The sequence below is a fragment of the Mesoplodon bidens genome (genome assembly GCF_964165515.1).
Source record: "Mesoplodon bidens genome assembly, chromosome: 1".
Lineage (NCBI taxonomy): Eukaryota > Metazoa > Chordata > Mammalia > Artiodactyla > Ziphiidae > Mesoplodon > Mesoplodon bidens.
Window position 1 is genome coordinate 171,743,431 of NC_138176.1, and position 20,186 is coordinate 171,763,616.

At 41.9% G+C, this 20,186-nt stretch overlaps 1 protein-coding gene and 1 long non-coding RNA gene across 8 annotated transcripts; one reads left to right on the forward strand and one right to left on the reverse strand.

Annotated features, from left to right (window-relative positions):
* Positions 1 to 1,688: 1,688 nt before the first annotated feature.
* Positions 1,689 to 2,549, reverse strand: LOC308627006. The gene is made up of 3 exons (XR_014017337.1): positions 2,362 to 2,549; positions 1,887 to 1,964; positions 1,689 to 1,789 (listed from the first exon to the last, which is right to left on the reverse strand). It is a non-coding gene; the product is annotated as an uncharacterized lncRNA (long non-coding RNA).
* A 125-nt stretch (positions 2,550 to 2,674) lies between these two features.
* Positions 2,675 to 17,657, forward strand: SAR1A (secretion associated Ras related GTPase 1A). Of its 7 annotated transcripts, none has more exons than XM_081252565.1 (9): positions 2,675 to 2,785; positions 3,183 to 3,243; positions 6,239 to 6,381; positions 6,622 to 6,691; positions 6,826 to 6,945; positions 7,581 to 7,646; positions 10,683 to 10,786; positions 13,896 to 14,027; positions 15,239 to 17,657. In XM_081252565.1, the coding sequence occupies exons 4-9, from the start codon at positions 6,634 to 6,636 to the stop codon at positions 15,353 to 15,355; spliced, it is 597 nt and encodes a 198-aa protein (XP_081108691.1). In that variant the 5' UTR covers positions 2,675 to 2,785; positions 3,183 to 3,243; positions 6,239 to 6,381; positions 6,622 to 6,633; the 3' UTR covers positions 15,356 to 17,657. The 7 variants fall into 7 exon arrangements, with proteins under 7 accessions (XP_081108691.1, XP_081108690.1, XP_081108693.1 ...); XM_081252568.1 differs by lacking the exon at positions 3,183 to 3,243 and adding an exon at positions 3,028 to 3,122 and having other exon boundaries at positions 2,677 to 2,785; XM_081252564.1 differs by lacking the exon at positions 6,239 to 6,381 and having other exon boundaries at positions 6,618 to 6,691.
* Positions 17,658 to 20,186: the final 2,529 nt, after the last annotated feature.

A 20,186-nucleotide genomic window follows, 5' to 3' on the forward strand; every position in this document is an offset into this window, starting at 1 on the left:
TTTATCAATCTTTTCTTTTATGGCTTCTGGATTTTCAATCATAGCCAGAAAGGCCTTCTCTATTCCAGGATTATAAGGAATTCATCCATGCTTTTTTTCTATTTTTCTAGTACTTTTATGGTGTCATTTTTAAACATATATATCTTTGAATCATTTGGAACTTACTTGATGTGGCATGTGACTTATAAATTCAACTTTTAGGTTTTCTTGACAACCCAACTGTCCCAACCCTTTTATTATTTATTTATTTTAAGCACATAATTGAAACACTTCTTGAAAACGTACTCTGAAAAAATTGCTTACGTGCACGACAATGCCTCTTTCACCCATTTTAGAGGTGGGTACACTGTGGTTTGGGGCATTTGTCAACTTGACCGAGGCTGCCCAGCTGGTACGTGAAGTTTGCAGCTCTCCTGAGAATCTGCCTGTGTGCCCCCTCCTTCCTCCCGAGTCCCCCAAGTCATCCTTGTCGTTTGGAAGCCTCTTACCTTACAGCCAGGCTTCTAACAAGGCCCGGTAGTCCAACGCATTAACTTGAACCATTAACTTGCACCGGGGCCAACTTGTGCCTCCAGGTGTGCACACCGGGGTTCCAAGCCCTCTGGACATAGTTCCCCTGGTTTAGTCAAAGCTGGTGAGAGGCCTCAGAACATAGCCCAACCCCTTTCAAATGTGTCTGGGCGGGATTCACACTCAATGCTGAAGACCCACAGGATGAAAGGAGGGGGAAGGTGGTGAGCTCGCCTATCCAGCCCCCTCTGAGTATTGCTGGAGTTGCCAGGTGCCATTTTATCTTTTTAAAATTTTATTGTTTAAAATTAACTTTGGGGGACTTCCCCGATGGTCCAGTGGGTAAGACTCGTTGCTTCCGATGCAGGGGGCGCAGCTTCGATCCCTGGCTGGGGAACTAAGATCCCACATGCCACGCAGTGTGGGCAAAAAATAAAAAAATAGGGCTTCCCTGGTGGCGCAGTGGTAGAGAGTCCGCCTGCCGATGCAGGGGACACGGGTTCGTGCCCCGGTCCGGGAAGATCCCACGTGCCGCGGAGCAGCTGGGCCCGTGAGCCATGGCCACTGAGCCTGCGCGTCCGGAGCCTGTGCTCCGCAATGGGAGAGGCCACAACAGTGAGAGGCCCGCGTACCGCAAAAAAAATAATAATAAATAAATAAATAAATAAATAAATAAAATTAACTTCTATTGGAATATAGTTGATTTACAATGCTGTGTTAGTTTCTGCTGTACAGCAAAGTGAATCCGTTATAAATATACACGTATCCTCTCTTTTTTAGATTCTATTCCCATATAGGTCATTACAGAGTATTGAGTAGAGTTCCCTGTGCTATACAGTAGGTCCATATTAGTTATCTATTTTATATATAGTAGTGTGTATATGTCAATCCCAATCTCCCAGTTTATCCCTCCCCCTACCCAGGTGCCACTTAATTTTATTTCTGCATGTATTTGAGTTTATATCTGTACTTCGTTCCATTGGTTTGTATGCCTTTTCGTGCACTGGTACCAAACTGTTTTAATTACTGAGGATCTATAATGTTTTAATATCTGATAGTGCTAGATCCCTCTCATTGTTCTTCGTCAGTGCCTGTTTTCTGACTATTCTTGTTTATTTTTCCATTTGAATTTTAGGAACAAACAGGGTAGTTTAAAAAACACACACATAACACTCCCCTTTCACTTTGTCAACTGAACTTATGTCTTTATTGGTCATTCAAGTGGGGCAAAGGAAATACCCTTTTAAAACTCAAGTAAACGGGGTGTTTGTCTCGTAACCTGTCAGAGGAAACAAATTGTAATAAAAACACACACATAATAATTAATCCTATTAGTTCTCTTATAGGAATCATGTTAAATTTGTAATTTTACTTACAGAAAATTGAGATCTTTATGATAGAGTCTTCCCATCCAAAAGCATCATTCATCTTTCCATTTGACTCAGCTTTCTTATCTGTAAAATCGGAGTAATAATACCAATCTCATAGGGCTGTCCTCAGAATTAAATGAGAAAATGCAGGTGAAGGAACCAATGATTTGGTTTGGAAGTGAGTTGCCACTTCCTAGGATATGAACTCGGGCTTGGTTACCACAGTATTCTGAACTTCGGTTCTCATTTGTAAACTGGGGATAACAACAGTATCTGCTTCACAGGGCCGTAATGAAAGGGTCAAATGAAATGAGGCCTGCAAAGTACTCAGTGCACTGGAACATAAGTACTCAATGAATATTAGCTGTTCTTCTAGAAAACAGGCTATCCCAGGGAACTGCGATTTAACGCAGAAGCTCGCTGGGATCCATCTTAGGTCGAGGGCTCTGAGGTCAACTCTTCCTTCCGAGAACCTACCTACCTGCCGGTCGCCACTTCTGATTTTCCCCCAGCGTCTGGGAACGCACTCGGTCGGATTTGAAGCCGTCTAGGTCCCCCGCGAGACTCCAGGATGACGCCCCCACCCTCCGGGCCTTGGCGCTGCCACGTCTCGCGGGTCCCGCACTCCCTACGGGAGGAGGCGGGGCCAAATCGGGCCCGCCCCCGAGAGCCTTCGTCTCGCTTGAGGCCCGCCCCTCCGCGGTCCCCGTCGCTGGTAGGGTGGCACCGGGTGTCAGAGCGCCGTGACGCTGCGAAGGGGCGGGGGCGAGCACGCGCCCGGAAGTCCCGGGGGAGGGGGTGTTACGTATATCCGGCGAGTAGGTGGCGGTCCTGGGTGCTTCTGGGCTCTACGCTCTGAGGGAGGGTCTAAGCCGCCTGCCGCCGCCGGAGGAACCCCTTAGGCCGTGAGTCGGGGGCCGCGGCGAAGGAGGGAGCCGGGGCCGGAGGGGCGGGGGTGGCCGGCGGAGAGGGTCGGGGCGGAGGCCGGCGCAGGCGGGATTGTGGGGGGGAAGTGACACGCAGGCGGTTCTGTGGGGCCGCGGGACTCGTTCTGGGCGGGGACGGGCCGGCTTGGCCGGGTCTGCTCGGTCCCCTGCCGGCCTCTCAGGTATCGGGTCCATCAGCATTCCGCTCGGGGGTCTTGCAGCTGCTGAGCAGGATAACAGTTTTCCTGTCGGTACCGTGCACTCTGGTTTACGAATCGGCTTCACATCCCCTGTCTCGGATGAGCTTCAGCCCTCGGTGAGGTGGATTGAAGTCCTTGATGATTATCCTTTTTTTTTTTTTTTTTTTTTTTTACAGATTCGGGGACTAAGGCTCGTTGAGGCACAGTGAATTGCCCAAGGCCCCGCAGATAGCAAGTGTAAGCGTTCGAACCAGATCTCCTGGCTCCTAGTCCAGGGCTCTCCCCACCCCCCCCTTCAGCTGTGTGTTATCATCTGCTGCTGTCCTGGGTCGAACCCCGTGTTTTCTTCTTCCACTTCCCCCTTTTTCCCCTCTCTCTTCAGTGCATGGAAAAAAATCTCTTAGTATTCTCCCTTGTTCTCGTCTTTTCTCCTTTACCGCGATGCATCTGCTTAGGCTTTGACAGGGGGCTTTAGAGTTTTGAAATGGGGCTGACCTTTGGCGTTTACCCTGCAGCCAAGCAGAGTTTCTTAGCTAAAAGCCAGCGGCTTGCTACCCCCAGATCTGTCTGAAACAGTGTCTTCAAGTTGCTCTGAGCATGAATAAGAAGTAATGAATATGTATAAGAAGTGATGCATAGATTTTTTACTGGTTAATTGTCAGTCTAGTGCTCCTCCTTTTTATTTATTTGAGTCAGTCAGTCCTGAAATTTTCAAATGTTAGTTTTAGGTACGTTGGCAGTGCTTTTGTTGGTAGTTAGAGCACTTAGATTGTAGTCTAATTTGCCATAAGGTGCCATAAGGTGGTAAAGTGGATCAAGGATAGAAAAGGAATAAAATGCTAGTTATTAATATATAGTTCAGAAGCTGTGATGAGTTGTAAGGAAGAAAACAGCAGGTTGTCATCTGTGTAGTTGGTGGTTTAAGGAAGCTTTATGTTTTTTTAAAGCAGTTTTGTGATTTGCGTTGGAATTTTATGTGATATTAACAGGAAGAGCTTTGGCTTTGGCATTAAAAGAGGAGGGTTTAAGTCCTGGCATTGTTACTTTTTCAGCTGAGCAGTCTTGGTTAAGCTAGCTAATCTAGGACCATCAGCGTCCTCATCTTGTTAAATGAGGCTAAGGATTCCTACCTCATAGGGTTGGTGTGAGGCTGAAATGAGATATATGTGCAGGCACTGTATAAACTGAAAAACTACTCACGAGGGGGTACAAAGCCTAAGATCTCAAGGATGGAGGAGCCATCAGACACATTTCCTTAACTTTGGGTAACAATACAATGCAACTCTTTGGGTCCAGTAAGGGGTTTTATTATTTTTTAACATCACCTGAAGAGTTTCTTCAAGTACTTTCCGTAGATCATTTTGGAGGGAAGAATTATGGGGCTTTTAAAGCAGGGATGTCAAGGGAAAGTAAATTGGAAAGTCAAAGTAGTTCAGTTAACCATGAAAAGTTCCCTAAAATGGGCTTTTCCCCTTGTCACCTTGGGAGAATTTATCTAGTTGGGAATACTTCTAAAATGATGTAGTAAAACTTTACAAACTGTCGAGAAAGTAATGACTGCAAACCAGTGTAGTATAAATGAATATATAAGTGTTGGGTTTTAAAGCCGTAATCATTGGGAGTGACCTTAATGAGAGGTGCTCTCTAAAGGTGAGCCCTGCTTCTCCAAGTAGTAGACGGAGAAAATAGGGAAGGATGACTGGTTTGGTGGGATTGCAGAGGAGAGGCACATTGTTCTTTTACTTAACCTACAGTGGAAACTTAAGCACAGGAACTTTGTAAGTATATTTAAGTCATTGGACTTCTTAAAGCAGAGACAAAGTTTCCGGACAAAACTATTATTTAACATACTAAATTTGGGTTTTCTGCCAAAATATATTTTGATGTTACTGAAGAGGGGAAAAAAACCTTATTTAGTATCCTTTTTTTTTTGGCCACACTGCACGGCATGCAGAATTTCCCTGAACAGGGATTGAACCCGTGCCCCTGCAGTAGAAGTATGGAGTCTTAACCACTGGACCACCGGGAAAGTCCTAGGATCTTTCTATAAAAGCTTTTTCCTTCAGTCTCCACCCCACCCAAATTCCCAAGCTTCATTTGGCCCTTCTATGGTAAGAGCCATAGAATATAAGCACTACAGCAGTCCCTAAAGTTTACCTGTCAGGCCACAGGCCTGATTATTAAAAAAACGCAGTAATTGGATGAAAAAGAAAATTAACACATACTGTCTCCATTTTTCAATTTCTTCTTAATCTAGCATTCTTTGAATGAAGAATATAGGTGGGTTTTTGTGGCTAACCCTTATACAGTAGACTTCTGTTTACGTTTTTTGGGTTTTTTTTGCGTTACGCGGGCCTCTCACTGCTGTGGCCTCTCCCGTTGCGGAGCACAGGCTCCGAACGCGCAGGCTCAGCGGCTGTGGCTCACGGGCCCAGCCGCTCCGCGGCATGTGGGATCTTCCCGGACCGGGGCATGAACCCGTGTCCCCTGCATCGGCAGGCGGACTCTCAACCACTGCGCCACCAGGGAAGCCCTGTTTACTTTTTTTAAAAAACAAAACTTCAGCAAATTTGTTTGATAGCAGTTGGCCACCTTGTGTTCAGGTGTTCTTGCTGATGGAGAGGAGTGAAAATGGGGGATCATTCTTTTTTCTGCACCAAATCTGAGATACTGAGGCAGAAGTTCAGCGTGATCAGGACATGCTGACTCTGAGAAACCTTAACACCCACCATTGGCTCTAGATCCTACCCTCTTAACATTCAGAGGTCCTCTTGCTTATTCCCCAGTGTATGTAGACCTTTTAGGAGCTTCGGGTCATCTTCTGTTTTGTCTAGGCTTATGGGAAACAGTAGAAAAAGTGGTGTTAATATCAGTATTGAGGTATGTAGTTGGCTAGGAACCTACTTCTATGCCCTGAATGAGTATTCTTTTTTTAAGAAAGTCCATATTTGTAAAATGGGTTAGGTAGGTCTTGACTATTCACATTATGATCAGATTCTCTTATCTCTTCATGGTTCTCCATTATAGTGATATCATCTTTTTTTAAGTTGAGATACATATTATAAGAGGGGTTAAACAAATATTAAGAAGAGATAACATTGGTAAATGGAACAGTGCAAATTGTGCCAGCCAGTAGGATTTTGGTGACCTTGTTTTTTAGAGTTGTTTGCAAGGATGGGTTAATATGCTTTTCATTCAGGTTAATATGCCTTTATTCTTATTTTCTACTTAGTGCATCAGTGTGACATTTTGTTCCAGATTATTGATGGGGCTGATTTCCTAGAAGTTTTGCTAACTGGTAGACAGCAGTGGTGTATCTAGGGAATGCGAATGAGCAGCTGCCTGGAGGAGTGAATCACACAGCAAAAGAGGAAAGTATCTTTAACTCCTAGTCTTCTGAGTATCATAGATTGAAAACTTCGAAAACCAGAAGTTTGTGCAGATCTGAGGACCCCAGAGACTTCCCTCCAGAGTGCACAATCCTTTGTTTTCTTATGCCCCAAAACATGGGACTGTAAACATGCATCAGGGCCAGCGAATGAGAGTTAACTTCTCCAGAAATATACTAGCATTCAGAAAGCTAATGTTTGCTGCTTTCCTATTTTATACAGGTAGTAAGCATTAATAATGTCTTTCATCTTTGAGTGGCTCTACAATGGCTTCAGCAGTGTGCTCCAGTTCCTAGGTAAAGCCATTTCCTTGAAATATATCATAGGTTTCAAACTATGTGTATTTCCTGTAACCATTTAAATGTTGATACCAGTAGGCTTTGGTGTGTAGAGAGCAAATTATGTTAACTTTTTTTTTTTTTCTTTTTAGGACTCTACAAGAAATCTGGAAAACTTGTATTCTTGGGTTTGGACAATGCAGGCAAAACCACTCTTCTACACATGCTCAAAGATGACAGATTGGGCCAACATGTTCCAACATTGCATCCGAGTAGGTTTGAAAATACCCGGTGACCTTTTGATATTTGAGGGTCAGTGTCAGGGCTCTAGGATGAATCCCAAGTTGATACAGTTCTGTTATTAACTGAAGCCCCAAAAGACAGCTTACTTGAAAAAAACTCTATAGGACACACTCAGGTCAAATACCCATAAATGTAAACCTCTGGAACTTTGCCACTATCTGTTCTCACTAGTCCAGCAATGGGATACATCTCCCATATCTACTTCTAAGGAGCAGCAAACACCTTGGAGGAAAAGAGACTTGACTTTTTAGAATTATTTAAGAGTGTGTTCACCCTTGTATCCTTTTTTTTTTTTTTTGCGGTACACGGGCCTCTCACTGTTGTGGCCTCTCCCGTTGCGGAGCACAGGCTCTGGACACGCAGGCCCAGCGGCCATGGCTCATGGGCCCAACTGCTCTGCGGCATGTGGGATCTTCCCAGGCCGGGGCACGAACCCGTGTCCCCTGCATTGGCAGGCGGACTCTCAACCACTGCGCCACCAGGGAAGCCCTCCTTTTCTTTACATAGTGAAAGCTTCATTAGGTTTTGCATTTGTATTGGATTAGAGTACTGGTAGTTGGGCCTTGTTGGATGGAGAAGTTTATTTCCTTCCTTTATTTTTCAGCATCAGAAGAGCTGACAATTGCTGGAATGACTTTTACAACTTTTGATCTTGGTGGGCATGAGCAAGGTAAGAGATGATTCAGTGGAAGGGGTGGTTGACTTCTGGTTCATTTTGTTCTCCTTCTTTTTTAAAGCAGGGTGTCATATATACCTTTTAAATTGCTTGAGATCTTACTTAATGATATTGTATTATTCAATTATTTTTAAGTAATTTCAAATTTGCCAAAAGTTGCATAAATAGTACAGAGAACTCCCCTCCTTTATAACTTTTGCCCAAATTTATTAGTCTCCCTCTCTGTGTAATACATGTTAATATTTATTTTTCTTGACCCTTTTGTGAGTTCATCATCTTCTTTTACTCCTTAAATACTTTAATGCATGTTTCCTAATAACAAGAATATTCCCTTACATAATCATAATAATTATCAGACCCAGGAAGCTTTATTTGTCTACTCTATAGTGTATATTCCCTTTTTTTGTCATTTGTTCTAATAATCTCCTTTATACCATTTTTCCTTTTATGCAAGATCCATTACAATATCACATATTGAATTTAATCATGTCTTTCTTGTATCCATTATTCAATGGAGTTAAAGTATGTAGGAAATTAAGTTATTTGTAAGTAATTTTAAATTTGTCAAAAGTTGCAAAAATAATACAGTGACTGTTTGTGACCACCGTGATCTGAATTGATTTTTTTGTATACTCTCCCCATTTGGGACAGTTGGTGGAACATTTTCTTCTGCCTTCTTGCTCTCCATTTGGTTCCCAGTTCTTGTCAGGTGTTTTGGAGATATGCAGAATGGGGCATCTTTATCCGATCAATGCCCACTTTACATTTGGCAAGACTCTAGGCTTAGGAGTAAAACATTGAAGATGTGGGAATAAATATTCTGGGAAGGTAGACGAAAGAACCTATTGAGATTCTGTCAGGTTTACTCATTTGTTATTAAATTGAGTTGAGATGTTTCCTTTTGGAGCATTATGTTATTAGGTTGAATCTAATACAGTTTTTTTTAAAGTATAGTTTAAAAAAATAGAATATTGGTAATTGTAATTGTAAAGTCATATAATTTTAGCTAGAAGGCTGAGAAGAGATCCAAATAATTTTATAGTCAGTGATTTCATTAACATATAATTACATTTATTTTATTCATTTATTATTTACATCCTACAAAATCATTTATGTAGTATGAGCACCATCACATAAAATACCTATACAGAGGAAAGATTGAAAGAAAGTATGCAGAAACATTAGCAGTGGCTGTGTATTGATGGAGGATTATAGATTATCTTGTTTCCTTTTTTTCTGTAATGAGCTTGTATTATTTCCACTTGGGTAGGGATGGGTGTATGGTCTCTTTTCTGCTTCTTTCAAAAGTATTTGTAACTGCTTACAAATTTAACTTCAGAGATAACGCGGTTATAAGCTGAACTGAGACCATCTGGAGAATGCAGAAGGAGTAGGTGTTTTTAGACACCTGCACGGGGAATTGTGTATTATTTGGTGTGATAAATTTAGCTTTCAGGTTTTGATAGAGAAAGGAAATGCGTTTATGTACAGATGGTCCCCAACTTAATGATGGTTCAACTTAAGATTTTTTTACTTTATCGTGATGCAAAAGTGATACGTATTCAGTAGAAACTGTACTTCAGATTTTGAATTTTGATCTTTTCCCAGGCTAGCCACGTATGGTATTGTACCATACATAGTCTCTCATCATGCTGGGCAGCTCCCAGTCAGCCATGTGATCCTGAGGGTAAACAACTGATAAACTTACAACCATTCTGCACCAATGCAACCATTCTCTTTTCCACTTTCAGTACAATGTTCAATAAATTACATGAGAGATTCAACACATTATAAAATAGGTTTTGTGTTAGATGATTTTGCCCAACCATAGGCTGATATAAGTGTTCTGAGCACTTTTAAGGTAGGCTGGGCTAAGCTCTGTTCGGTAGGTGTATTAAATGCATTTTTGACTTATGAGATTTTCAATTTACAATCTATTTATCGGGACATAACCCCCATTGTTAGTCAAGAAAAATCTGTACATAGTTTTGTTTTGTTTGAGGAAAATTTACTTAACAGAAACACTTTTTCATGATAACCTAGCCACCATTTTACACAAATTACTAAAATTCTGTACATTTGGAGGTTTCCTTTTTTTTTTTTTTTTGGTATAACTTAAAAATTTTAACTTATGCAAGTAGTCCAGGCTCAATGTCACAAATTCAGTATACAATCAGTATCCAACTATGGGAGGTAAAAGTGAAATTCCCCGACCTCCCCTTCCCAGTCCCACTCTTCAGAGGTAACCATTGTTAAATGTTTGATGATTTTAGACACCTAGAGATGCTTCTTTAATCATCCCATTGAAAGGACCAGAAACGAATGGCTTAGAAATTATAATACAATTAAAGCATTACTTCCCAGACCATTATCACTTCATGTCATAAACAAAAAAACAAAATTTATAGGGCACACTGGGTTAAATAAGGAAACTGAGGTAATTGGCCTGGGAACTTCAACCACCTGTCAAGCCTAGTCTCCCTATGGGCTGTGTGGATGAATGTGTCAGTACGCTTACACATTGGTTACTTAGGAACACATTGGTTACTTGGGACGAAAGTTATATTGAAAAGTAATTTGCATCCTGATACTTTAACTCAGAGGTTGCAAACTAAAATGGCTCCAGGGGTGAGGTAGGTCATTTAAGTGAGTGAAATTGGGAGTAAGTAGGGAGTGGTGGTAACTTTTTCAGACTGAAGAACTGAGACCTCATCTAAAGGGGTAGCCACCACTCAGTTCCAGCTGATTATTTTCCATCCAGCATGTGGATAGATATGCCAGATGTTGCACTTTTTCAGAAAGTCAGGCAGAAAACCCTGATTTTCAGATTTTAAAAAATCAGATTCAGTTCATGGACCATCATTTTATATCCTCTGTTCTGACTTAATACTGGCTAGGACTTGGAGAATCTATACAGAGTCTAATGCTATTGAAACCTGGCCAGGATTTGTCTACTTTATAGACCATTAGGTTATTCATTTTCAGTATATATGTTTTTAAATTGATGCAGCTGCAAACTTTGTCTTTTAGCCCGTCGAGTTTGGAAAAATTATCTCCCCGCAATTAATGGGATTGTCTTTCTGGTGGACTGTGCAGATCATCCTCGACTCATGGAATCCAAAGTTGAGCTTAATGTATGTTTATATTTTTTTCCTTTCTTGGCCTCTGTTTAAGAAATACAGCTCAGTAGTGCTAATACTTAATCATTCCAGTTAACATTTGGTAAAAGTCCTAGTTACAGGAAGAAAGTGTTTTAAAATCTTAAGACATTGCTTTTTGATGTTCTGAGGAAACTTGGCTTGAACACGAGTAAATTAACTTTGCTTATATCTATCATAGGGTGACTCTGTGCAGTTTGCTCAGGACATTCCTCAGTTAATGCCTGTTTTCCCAGCATAATTAATGTCTTTACCTTTCACATACCACATATGTTCACTGTTTATGAAGTGCTGGCATAGTGAAACTTTAAAGGAGATATTAGTGTTCTTTGTGTTTTTGAATCTGTGTTCTCAGGTTGTGCCTGCCCACTCTTGCACTGAGTGACTTGTCAGACCTTAATAGTCTGTTCTGTCTTCAGTTTCAGTCACGTGCAGTGTTTGATACTAACTAGGACTCACCTCAAGTTTTTTCCTTTCTCAACATTGCATTTTCTTGGCTTGATAATTTCTGTAATGTTGCCTTAGTAATGCCTACTGTGTTACCCTGTGCCTCTTCTTTCTCTTTGATTTACAACTCTCTCTCTGCATTTTTGTTCCTGGCAATTTGAACCTCTCAGGTTTAAGTATGTTTGTTGAATCTGAAGCTCTAGTCTCATGGAGAATCACCTACAGGGCAGTCCTTCCCTTACTTTACCCCTTGGCACTGTCATTCTCTCTCTAAATTCCCCTTTACATTCTTGGTTTTGGTGCTTTCTCTCTGGCTGATACTTGTCAGACTCTTTCACAAGTATCTGTTACCCTGCTTAGCCCTTAAATCTTGGTGCTTTCCCAGGCTGGTCCAGGCTTCTCCCATTCCTTCATCTGCAACCCACATGCCAGCGACCCCCAAATGGATTTCTCTTGTTTAAACCTCTCTTGTGCTCCAGCCTCATACATAATGCTACTTATTAGAAACTCTGCCTACCATTTCTGTTCTCCCAGAATGGAACTGTTCATTTTCCCTCATCTACGTGGACATGCAGTGAATTACTGTAGATTCTACCACCACCCTGCCATATACTGTAATGCTGGAAGGAACTTACTCAGACTTGTCTTTGCCCTACTTAATATTCTTGAATAGATCTCTTACCACTTTGGGGATAAAATCCACAGATCTTTTGCTTAGCACATAAGATCTTTCATGATCTTTCCTCATTTATTTCTTCAGCTTTACTCTCTATTGCCTACCTTGAACTACATTCCAAACATAGATAACAACTTGTTCTCCCTTGCATATGCAGAAGTAACTGTCTCTGCCTGGTTTTCTCACCTGACCCTTACCCGCTTTTGCTGGTAAATTTCTAAATGTCCTTTTAAGAGATTTCAGAGTTCAGGTATGACTGCTTCTGGGAAGCCTTCTCTGACCTCTCAGACTGTTAAACTCTCCATCTTATCAGTGTCTGTTGTCTTTGCTGATTTTCTTTTAGGTCTCTCCCATCGGACTGTGAACTTAGATGGTAGGGACCTTGGCTTATTTCTTTGTGAAACCCCTGTACCTAGTAAAGCCTCGGGCACATAATACGCACTTTGTTAGTATTTAATGAATGAATGACATTTTTACTCTGATTTTGTATAACATTTCCTGGAACTTGAGATGTTCAAAGTAGGTTTCTCTTCAACTCTGCTCTTCTTTCCTAGCTTTTCCTGTCAGTGAAATAGATTCCCAGGCTTGAAATCTCTGCGAGCTTCGACTCCTGTGTTGTCTGTCTTATCATTTAGATATCAGTCTCTTCACTTCTTTCTCCAGAATGCCTGCTGCACTATTCATTACATGCTGCTAGCTTAGGCTAGATCATCCTCCCTTACCTGAGCACCACCAGGTAGATACTATTTGCAAATTCATTGTACTAAAAGTGTAGATTCTATCTAATAATTTCTGGATTTGGGGTCTTTGGGATCTATCGTAGCTGACTTCTCAAACTGGCACTATAATGCTCGTCATCCCTTCCCAACCCATTTACTCTGTCAACACCTGTCACCATAAATGCTTAATCCAGCCAGGTGATACTCCATGTGGCTTCCTGAATTCTTTTCCTGCCATAAAGCCATTGCTTATATTCTTCCTTTGGATTCTGCCTCTCCACACCCTGCCCCTCCTTCAGAGTTCAGTTTAGTTTCCACATCTTTGCTAAGACTTTCCTCAAGCCCACATTGCCATTTTATTTTCCTGAACGTCTTTTAGTATTTATATTCTCTTCCTATTCATTGAGACACTTAATCATCCACTTGCCTTGCTTGCTGACAGATGAATATAGAGTGAGGATTTCTTGAGCCAGGGATATGTCTTACCTTTCCTTTTTTTTTTTTTAATTTTATTTATTTATTTATGGTCGTGTTGGATCTTCGTTTCTGTGCAAGGGCTTTCTCTAGTTGCGGCAAGCGGGGGCCACTCTTCATCGCGGTGCGTGGGCCTCTCACTATCGCGGCCTCTCTTGTTGTGGAGCCCAGGCTCCAGACGCGCAGGCTCAGTAGTTGTGGCTCACAGACCCAGTTGCTCCGCGGCATGTGGCATCTTCCCAGACCAGGGCTCGAACCCGTGTCCCCTGCCTTGGCAGGCAGATTCTCAACCACTGCGCCACCAGGGAAGCCCCTTACCTTTCCTTTTGTCTTCCTCTCAGTGTCGGAGATAGTGCTTTGCACACATGGGACATCTAGTGGATATCTGGGGACTCCGGTAGTCATCTTTGAGGCTCTGTAGCCAGAGCTTTGTTCTTCTAGGACAGTGCTCAGGGGAGAGCTGAGGATGGCCTGTGGCTGAGTGATTTAGCTCAGAGTTAAGGTTGGGCAGTTTTGCTGCCTTGCAAGTAGACACAGCTTTACATTATAATTGTTTTGAAGCTGTTAGGGGATTTCTAACTAACGTCAAGGTAATTTTTAGGGGCTATAATGTCAAGATTAACTTTTAGTTAATCACTCAGGTATAAATATGGTCAGATTTTCACTTTACATTTGATACCTTATAGACAAGTGAAAGTCAAAGTTGTTTTCATTATTTGGTGGGCTTTTATAGATTCCTCTCTCAACTCATTTTTTATCTTGTCTTTAGGCTTTAATGACTGATGAAACAATATCCAACGTGCCAATCCTTATCTTGGGTAACAAAATTGACAGAACAGATGCAATCAGTGAAGAAAAACTCCGTGAGATATTTGGGCTTTATGGACAGACCACAGGAAAGGCAAGAGAAAAATCTTCAGGGGACATATTATAAAGGAAATTCACAGCTTGTGAAACATTCATGTTGTGCTATCTAGATTTTACTTGTCTTTCAAAAGTAACTGGGCTTAGTATTTGTTTAACTAGAGGTGATTTGTAGACTCTCTGAAGCCAGGAGCGTGTTCTTTTTTTAACTGTTTTCTAATGAGAGTTTCCTCGGGTATATAAGGATGAAGGAAATGGTAGAAAAAGCAAACTTGTCATTTTAAGAATTTTCTGACTGTCTTTCAAATCCAGTTCTGAGAAATCAATTTTGAAAGCCTCCTTAGCCAGAAATTTTTTTCCACTGGAAATTTCAGGTTATGAAGAGTGATCATTTATATCACTTTCCAAGCATTGAAATCAGAGCACTGGATTATCCTCAGTGCTCCTTGCTGAAAGAGGTAGGACTGTTACCCCTATTTTGAAGATGAGGAAACTCTTGAGAGTTATTGGCTCAGGTCTATACAGCAAGTCAGTGATGATATCAGGAATAGAACCCAAGTCTTCCAGGTCAGTAGGTTATGCTGTTTCCAGTAGGAAGCAGAACCTTGTGGCAGAAAAGTATGCTTCGGAGAGAAAAATCTAGATCAGCCATAATTACAGGAATCCTGGTCTTCTGAGCTTGGGGTTTTGGCATATTTAATTTTTAAAAATGTCCTTTTTTGGGATCTTTAACTTCCTGACTTTTTTGCATGGCTCCTTAGTCTTGCCTCTTCCTGGTTATCTAGTTCTTTCTAGAAATGCTTCCTTTAATTAATTAAGTTTTCCCTCTTACACGCACATGAATTTTTAATTTTCTTAATGTAACCTGTCATTAGTGTATATTTCTGAATGCTTGTGTTAATGAGAATGTCCTTATTTCTAAGAAGTCCTGGACTTCTTTTGTCCATGAAAGAGCCTCCTGGTTCTGTGGGTCCCAGTGGCCTTTTTCTTGGTTTGCTGCCATAGCTTTCCAGATGCATGTTGGTGTGTTCAAAGCAAAGGCTCTTCACAATGAGAGGGAGAACCTGGTAAGAGGACTGGGCTGCTTATCTGTCCTGAAAGCACGAACCCCAATGGCCTTGACCACATTTCTATAATTAATCCCTACTCAGATTTGCTTTTGAGGGACAGAGTGATTTTTGTTGTCACCCTTTCAAGCTTTTCCACATGGAGACGCTAATGGACCTTTCTTGATTTTGCCTCCCCTAGGGAAATGTGACCCTGAAGGAGCTGAATGCCCGCCCCATGGAAGTGTTCATGTGCAGTGTGCTCAAGAGGCAAGGCTATGGCGAGGGCTTCCGTTGGCTCTCCCAGTATATTGACTGATGTTTGGACAGTGAAAATAAAAGAGTTTTACTTCTCTGGACTGATCCTATTCACAGCTTCCTCATGAACTTTTCTAATAGAACAAGGAAAGCTCTCCGACCATGTCTGGCGTTGAGAAGCCAAGAGTCTCTGTCAGCTCTCTCATCGCCCAGTGGTGACATGTGCTCTTCTCCACACTGTTGGGAGGTAACGCTGCCCCACGTGCTGGTGCAGGTCAGCACCCCGGGACTTGGAAGCGGCAGGATTTGCCGGGTAGAGCTGTGTGCCATCATGGAGCACCTGGAAAGAAAAACACGTCTCACCACTGTGGTTGATTTCAAAAGAAAGTGATTCTATTTTTTAAAGAAAGTGTTATTAGTGTAATTGGTGACCCTCCTAATAATTTCTTGAGTTCACAATTTACTTGGTCCAGAGTTTGCTTTTTTTTTTTTTAACTAGTGAATGGCATTTAGATACTTCATAAAATTATGCACAGATACACGTTGGAGGCCAGAGCTCAGTCAAATGAACAGCAGGCTGGTGAGAGAGGCTCCCATCTCACTAACTGCCTTGTAGCAGGTGGCACCACCTTGTGCACAGAGTACTAGGAAAGGGCAGAACCCCGGCCTTGCAGTTGAGGCCAGTTCCCACAGTCTCGGGCTACCATCATTCCTCATCCCAGCATGCATAGCAGATTGTTCACTGTGGAGGAGTTAATTGTAGAGTGGGTTATTGTTATTATTTTTACTCATAAAGTTACAAATTTCAGCCAGTCTTTACTTTTATGTAGTTGTGAAACTTCATTTCCCTCTGTAGCACCTTTTTCATTTTCAGTTGTAAAAAGTGACTTTTGCCTCATGAAAGACTTGAGAACACATCCCTTGTTGTCACACACTGCAGGTGTGTCTCAGCCATTTTTTCAGATTCTAGGGGAAATTTTTCTGAATAGGAGAGTCACACAGGATGAAGTTAACAGCTTAAGGGCTCTTAATTCTGTGAGTTGAGAACTTGAAAATCTGGTATTGTAGCATTTGTTTGAATCTAGGAAAGATTCATTCATTGGGCTTTAAAATTTCCACTTGCAGAATTTGGTTTCTTTATTGGACTCTTCATGAGCTCTATTTTTTTTTATTGGTTATCAACTTATTTTTGACGTTAAAGGTTAACATCTGTAGCTTTTCCAGATTTTTTGGGGTGGGGTGGGGGGTGTTAGGAAATGGCCTTTCTCCAGTCCAGAAATAATCTGGGGAAACTCTAAGCCAAGAACTTTGTGTTGAGCTGTTCTTTTGGGCCAGCATCACTTGTCAGTAAGCACCTGGTATAAAAGCCTCAGTAGCCCCAGTAGTGTGATGAGGATTATTTTTATAGCATTCCATTTTCCTAATGCCACCTGTGAAATTGGATTTTCATGATCTTAACCAATATTTTACCCTTGTAGTAAAGGATGAAGGGATAGGAGATGGTCTTCATGTGGGAGGATATCTTCATTCATTTTTCCTTTAATGAAAGATAAGAGGTATTTTCCTCAAAACTGAAAATTGTAATTCCGAGGCGTATTTGCAGAGGCCTGAACTAAATTCAGTGGATTGTTGCTTCTAATGTGAGGGTGGGGAAGGTGTGGATAATGTATTCCTGGGGTGAGAGTATCGTTCTTTAGTTGGATTCCCCATTGTTAGTCTTCAGTACTCACCTGTTGGGAAAGCATACTTTTTCACTGCTAGGTACCAAATGCAGAGGCTCAGTGAAGTATAAAGCTGGGAAGAGCATGCCTTTCATTTATTAGCAAGCATAGCTGGTTTGGAAAGCGGCTAAAGCCTTAAGTGAACAAATCTAGCTAACAGTGAATGAACTAGGTAGTTAACTTGCATACTTTTAATTTTCTTTGGCTAAAGGTAACCCATACTTCTCTCTCCAGAGATACGAGAGGTATGATTGCTTCAGTGTTTTCTGGTTTTTGTTTTTGTTTTTTAATATTTGTCCCTAATCACTTTTTAGCAAGCTAGAAAACTGTGGATTCTACACAGGGCATCTCTTTGTGAAGGTGGTTTATTTTGGCCACTGGAGAAAGAGCCGGGATTGAAAAATCAAGTGGCAGCAGTCTATTTCTTGCCCCACAGAAATAATATACAGGAAAGAAGCCGCTGTGAGGAACTTGGCTCCTGACAGTTAGGTCAGAGCTTTGTACTCGAACTCCCATGAATTGAGACTTTTCATTCTGTTTTATCAGAGTGCATATATGTCCTATTTCAGGAAAAGTAAAACAGTCATTTACAAAAGAAAGTCAATCTGTATCCGAAGCGTTTTAATAAAAAGTTAAAACAAATTTGGTATCTTGCACCTTTTTTTGGCATTGGTTTGTTCTGTGTGTGAACACAGCATGACATTTGTTGTGGGGAGGTGCAAAAGTTCTTCCATACTTATGGGAAGAAATATTTACAACGGGTGTGAGAGACAAACTTTGCTACGGGGGGGCGTGGGGTATGGGTGGAAAGGCCAGGCCAATTTACACATTCCACTGGAAATAATAAATTTAGTACCATTTGAGAGCCTTGGAACATGCAGTGGTCCCAGGATTGGTGGTCATTTATGCAACAGGAAGGACATGGCAGACTTTTGAACAAAATCTCCTATTAACATGCTAGCAAGGACTGGGTCCAGTTTAGCTGTGTTTCATCATTTGATACAAAATTGGAGAGAATCTGGTTGAATGCTACATTTGACAAAATAGAAGTAATGAAACCTGTGCTTGTGCATTTACTAGGCTTGTAGGAAGCTTTGCTTTTAAAAAACCCAAATGAGGTTCTAAAACTAAAGTACTGGAATAAAATAGAATGGGAAGCAAAATGCACCAGGTTCTTTTTGACTGAGTATTAAATTACTGGAGGCATCGAGATTGAAACTAATACAGTGGAATGATGCCATGGGTTTTACGCTTATATGGGTTGGTTTTGTGTCATTTGAGTCAGAGCGGAATATGAAAATTAAAGGCTGAGTCAATGAGCCCAGCCCTAGGGTGTCTCACCTTGGCTGTTGACTGTGACTTGGGACTCCACTGTGATGTGCCATAAACAGAAAAACATGCAAACAGTTCATGCGGGAGGCTTTGGCGTCATTAAGGGAGAATCACTGGACTCCAGAGAGAAAGAAGCAATTGCCAGGAAGTTGGATAGTTAATAGGTTTTACTGCGATCAAGCCATCTTCTATGTCACAGAACCAAAAGAAGACAGTACCTGCTATAGGAAGACTGCTGATTTCAGTCCTGCCTCATGCTATAATGGATCATCATTTCCCTTTCTCAAACAGGTTTGTGTCACTGGGAGCACTGAGCATTACCCTGTGTTGTGCTTGGGATACACCAAGCAGTGTTAGTTTATTCAAAATTTTGAGGCAGAAAGGTTATGTAATTTAAGTAGTAATTGAATATTTTCATTAATGCTGACATAAATATGTATTAAAATAATCTTATTAAAATTACTTTAGTTGACATTGTGATAGACCTTCATAAAATGTCTAGCTTGTGGTGACTGCTTCAGGGATATCCTGCAGCCCCCCAAAACATACTTGTTCGTGTTCCTCTGTCCTCAGGGTGACTTCATTGGAAAAGTAAGGATGTTTTATGTCAGGGTAGAGCAGGGATGGCAAACTACAGCTCGTGGTCCAGATCTGGACTGCTGCCTGTTTCTGTATGGCCTGTGAGAAAAATTTTAAAAAAGAATGAAATTTTGTGACATGCCACAATTATATAAAATTCAAATTTCAGGGCCCATAAGTAAAATTTTATTGGAACACAGCCACCCCATTTCTTTAGCTTTTGCATGCTACAACAGCAGAGCTGAGTATTTAAGACAAAGAAGGTATGGCCCACAAAACCTCAGCTATTTATTTACACTCTGGCCCTTTACAGAAAAAGTGACCCCTGATCTAGATAAATCCTGGGTGATGGTTATAAATCATTTTATGAAATGTGCATAATGCAAACTATAGGGTTGTGTAATTTAAAACTTTGACTTCAGCTACTGTTTATCATAGTTTTAAAAGGCAATTTTTGGAACAAATCCAGTTTCCATGAGATATGTAGGGTGTGGCTTTGGCATCAGAAGACCGGAGGTGTAATCTTACAAGCTCCATTATCCCCCCCTAGTGGATTACTGTACGGTTTACTTACAAAGTTTCAAAATACTGAACAGCTTCTTTTTTATTATTAGTTAATTAATTAATTATTGGCTGTGTTGGGTCTTTGTTGCTGCACGCGGGCTTTCTTTAGTTGCTGCGAGCGGGGGCTACCCTTCGTTGCGGTGCGCGGGCTTCTCTTTGCGGTGGCTTCTCTTGTTGCACGGGCTCTAGGCGAGCGGGCTGAGTAGTTGTGGCACGTGGGCTGAGGAGTTGTGGCTCGCAGGCTCCAGAGCGCAGACTCCGTAGTTGTGGCGCACAGGCATAGTTGCTCCGCGGCATGTGGGATCTTCGCGGACCAGAGCTCGAACCCGTGTCCCCTGCATTGGCAGGCAGATTCTTAACCTCTGCGACACCAGGGAAGTCCCCTGAACGGCTTCTGTGCCCGTCTTATCCCAGGGATCAGAGGTCGGATGTCTCCTACACCTGGGCAGATACTGACAGGTCCTGTCAAGGCCTGGGCAAGTCTAGCCACCTCAGGGCGCATTTCTGTTCCCTTTCCTGCAGCTCAGCGAACAGAGACGAGACTAGGCTCCGAGGGACCAGCACGCCCCTATCTCCCAGTAAAGCCACATTCCTGTCACTCTCCCGGGGCTCGCCCTCCCGTCCCGCTTCGCCCTCAACGTCGCACAGGCGACCTGAACCATCTAGGGCGCGGAAAGGCGGGATCAGCCCCAGCAG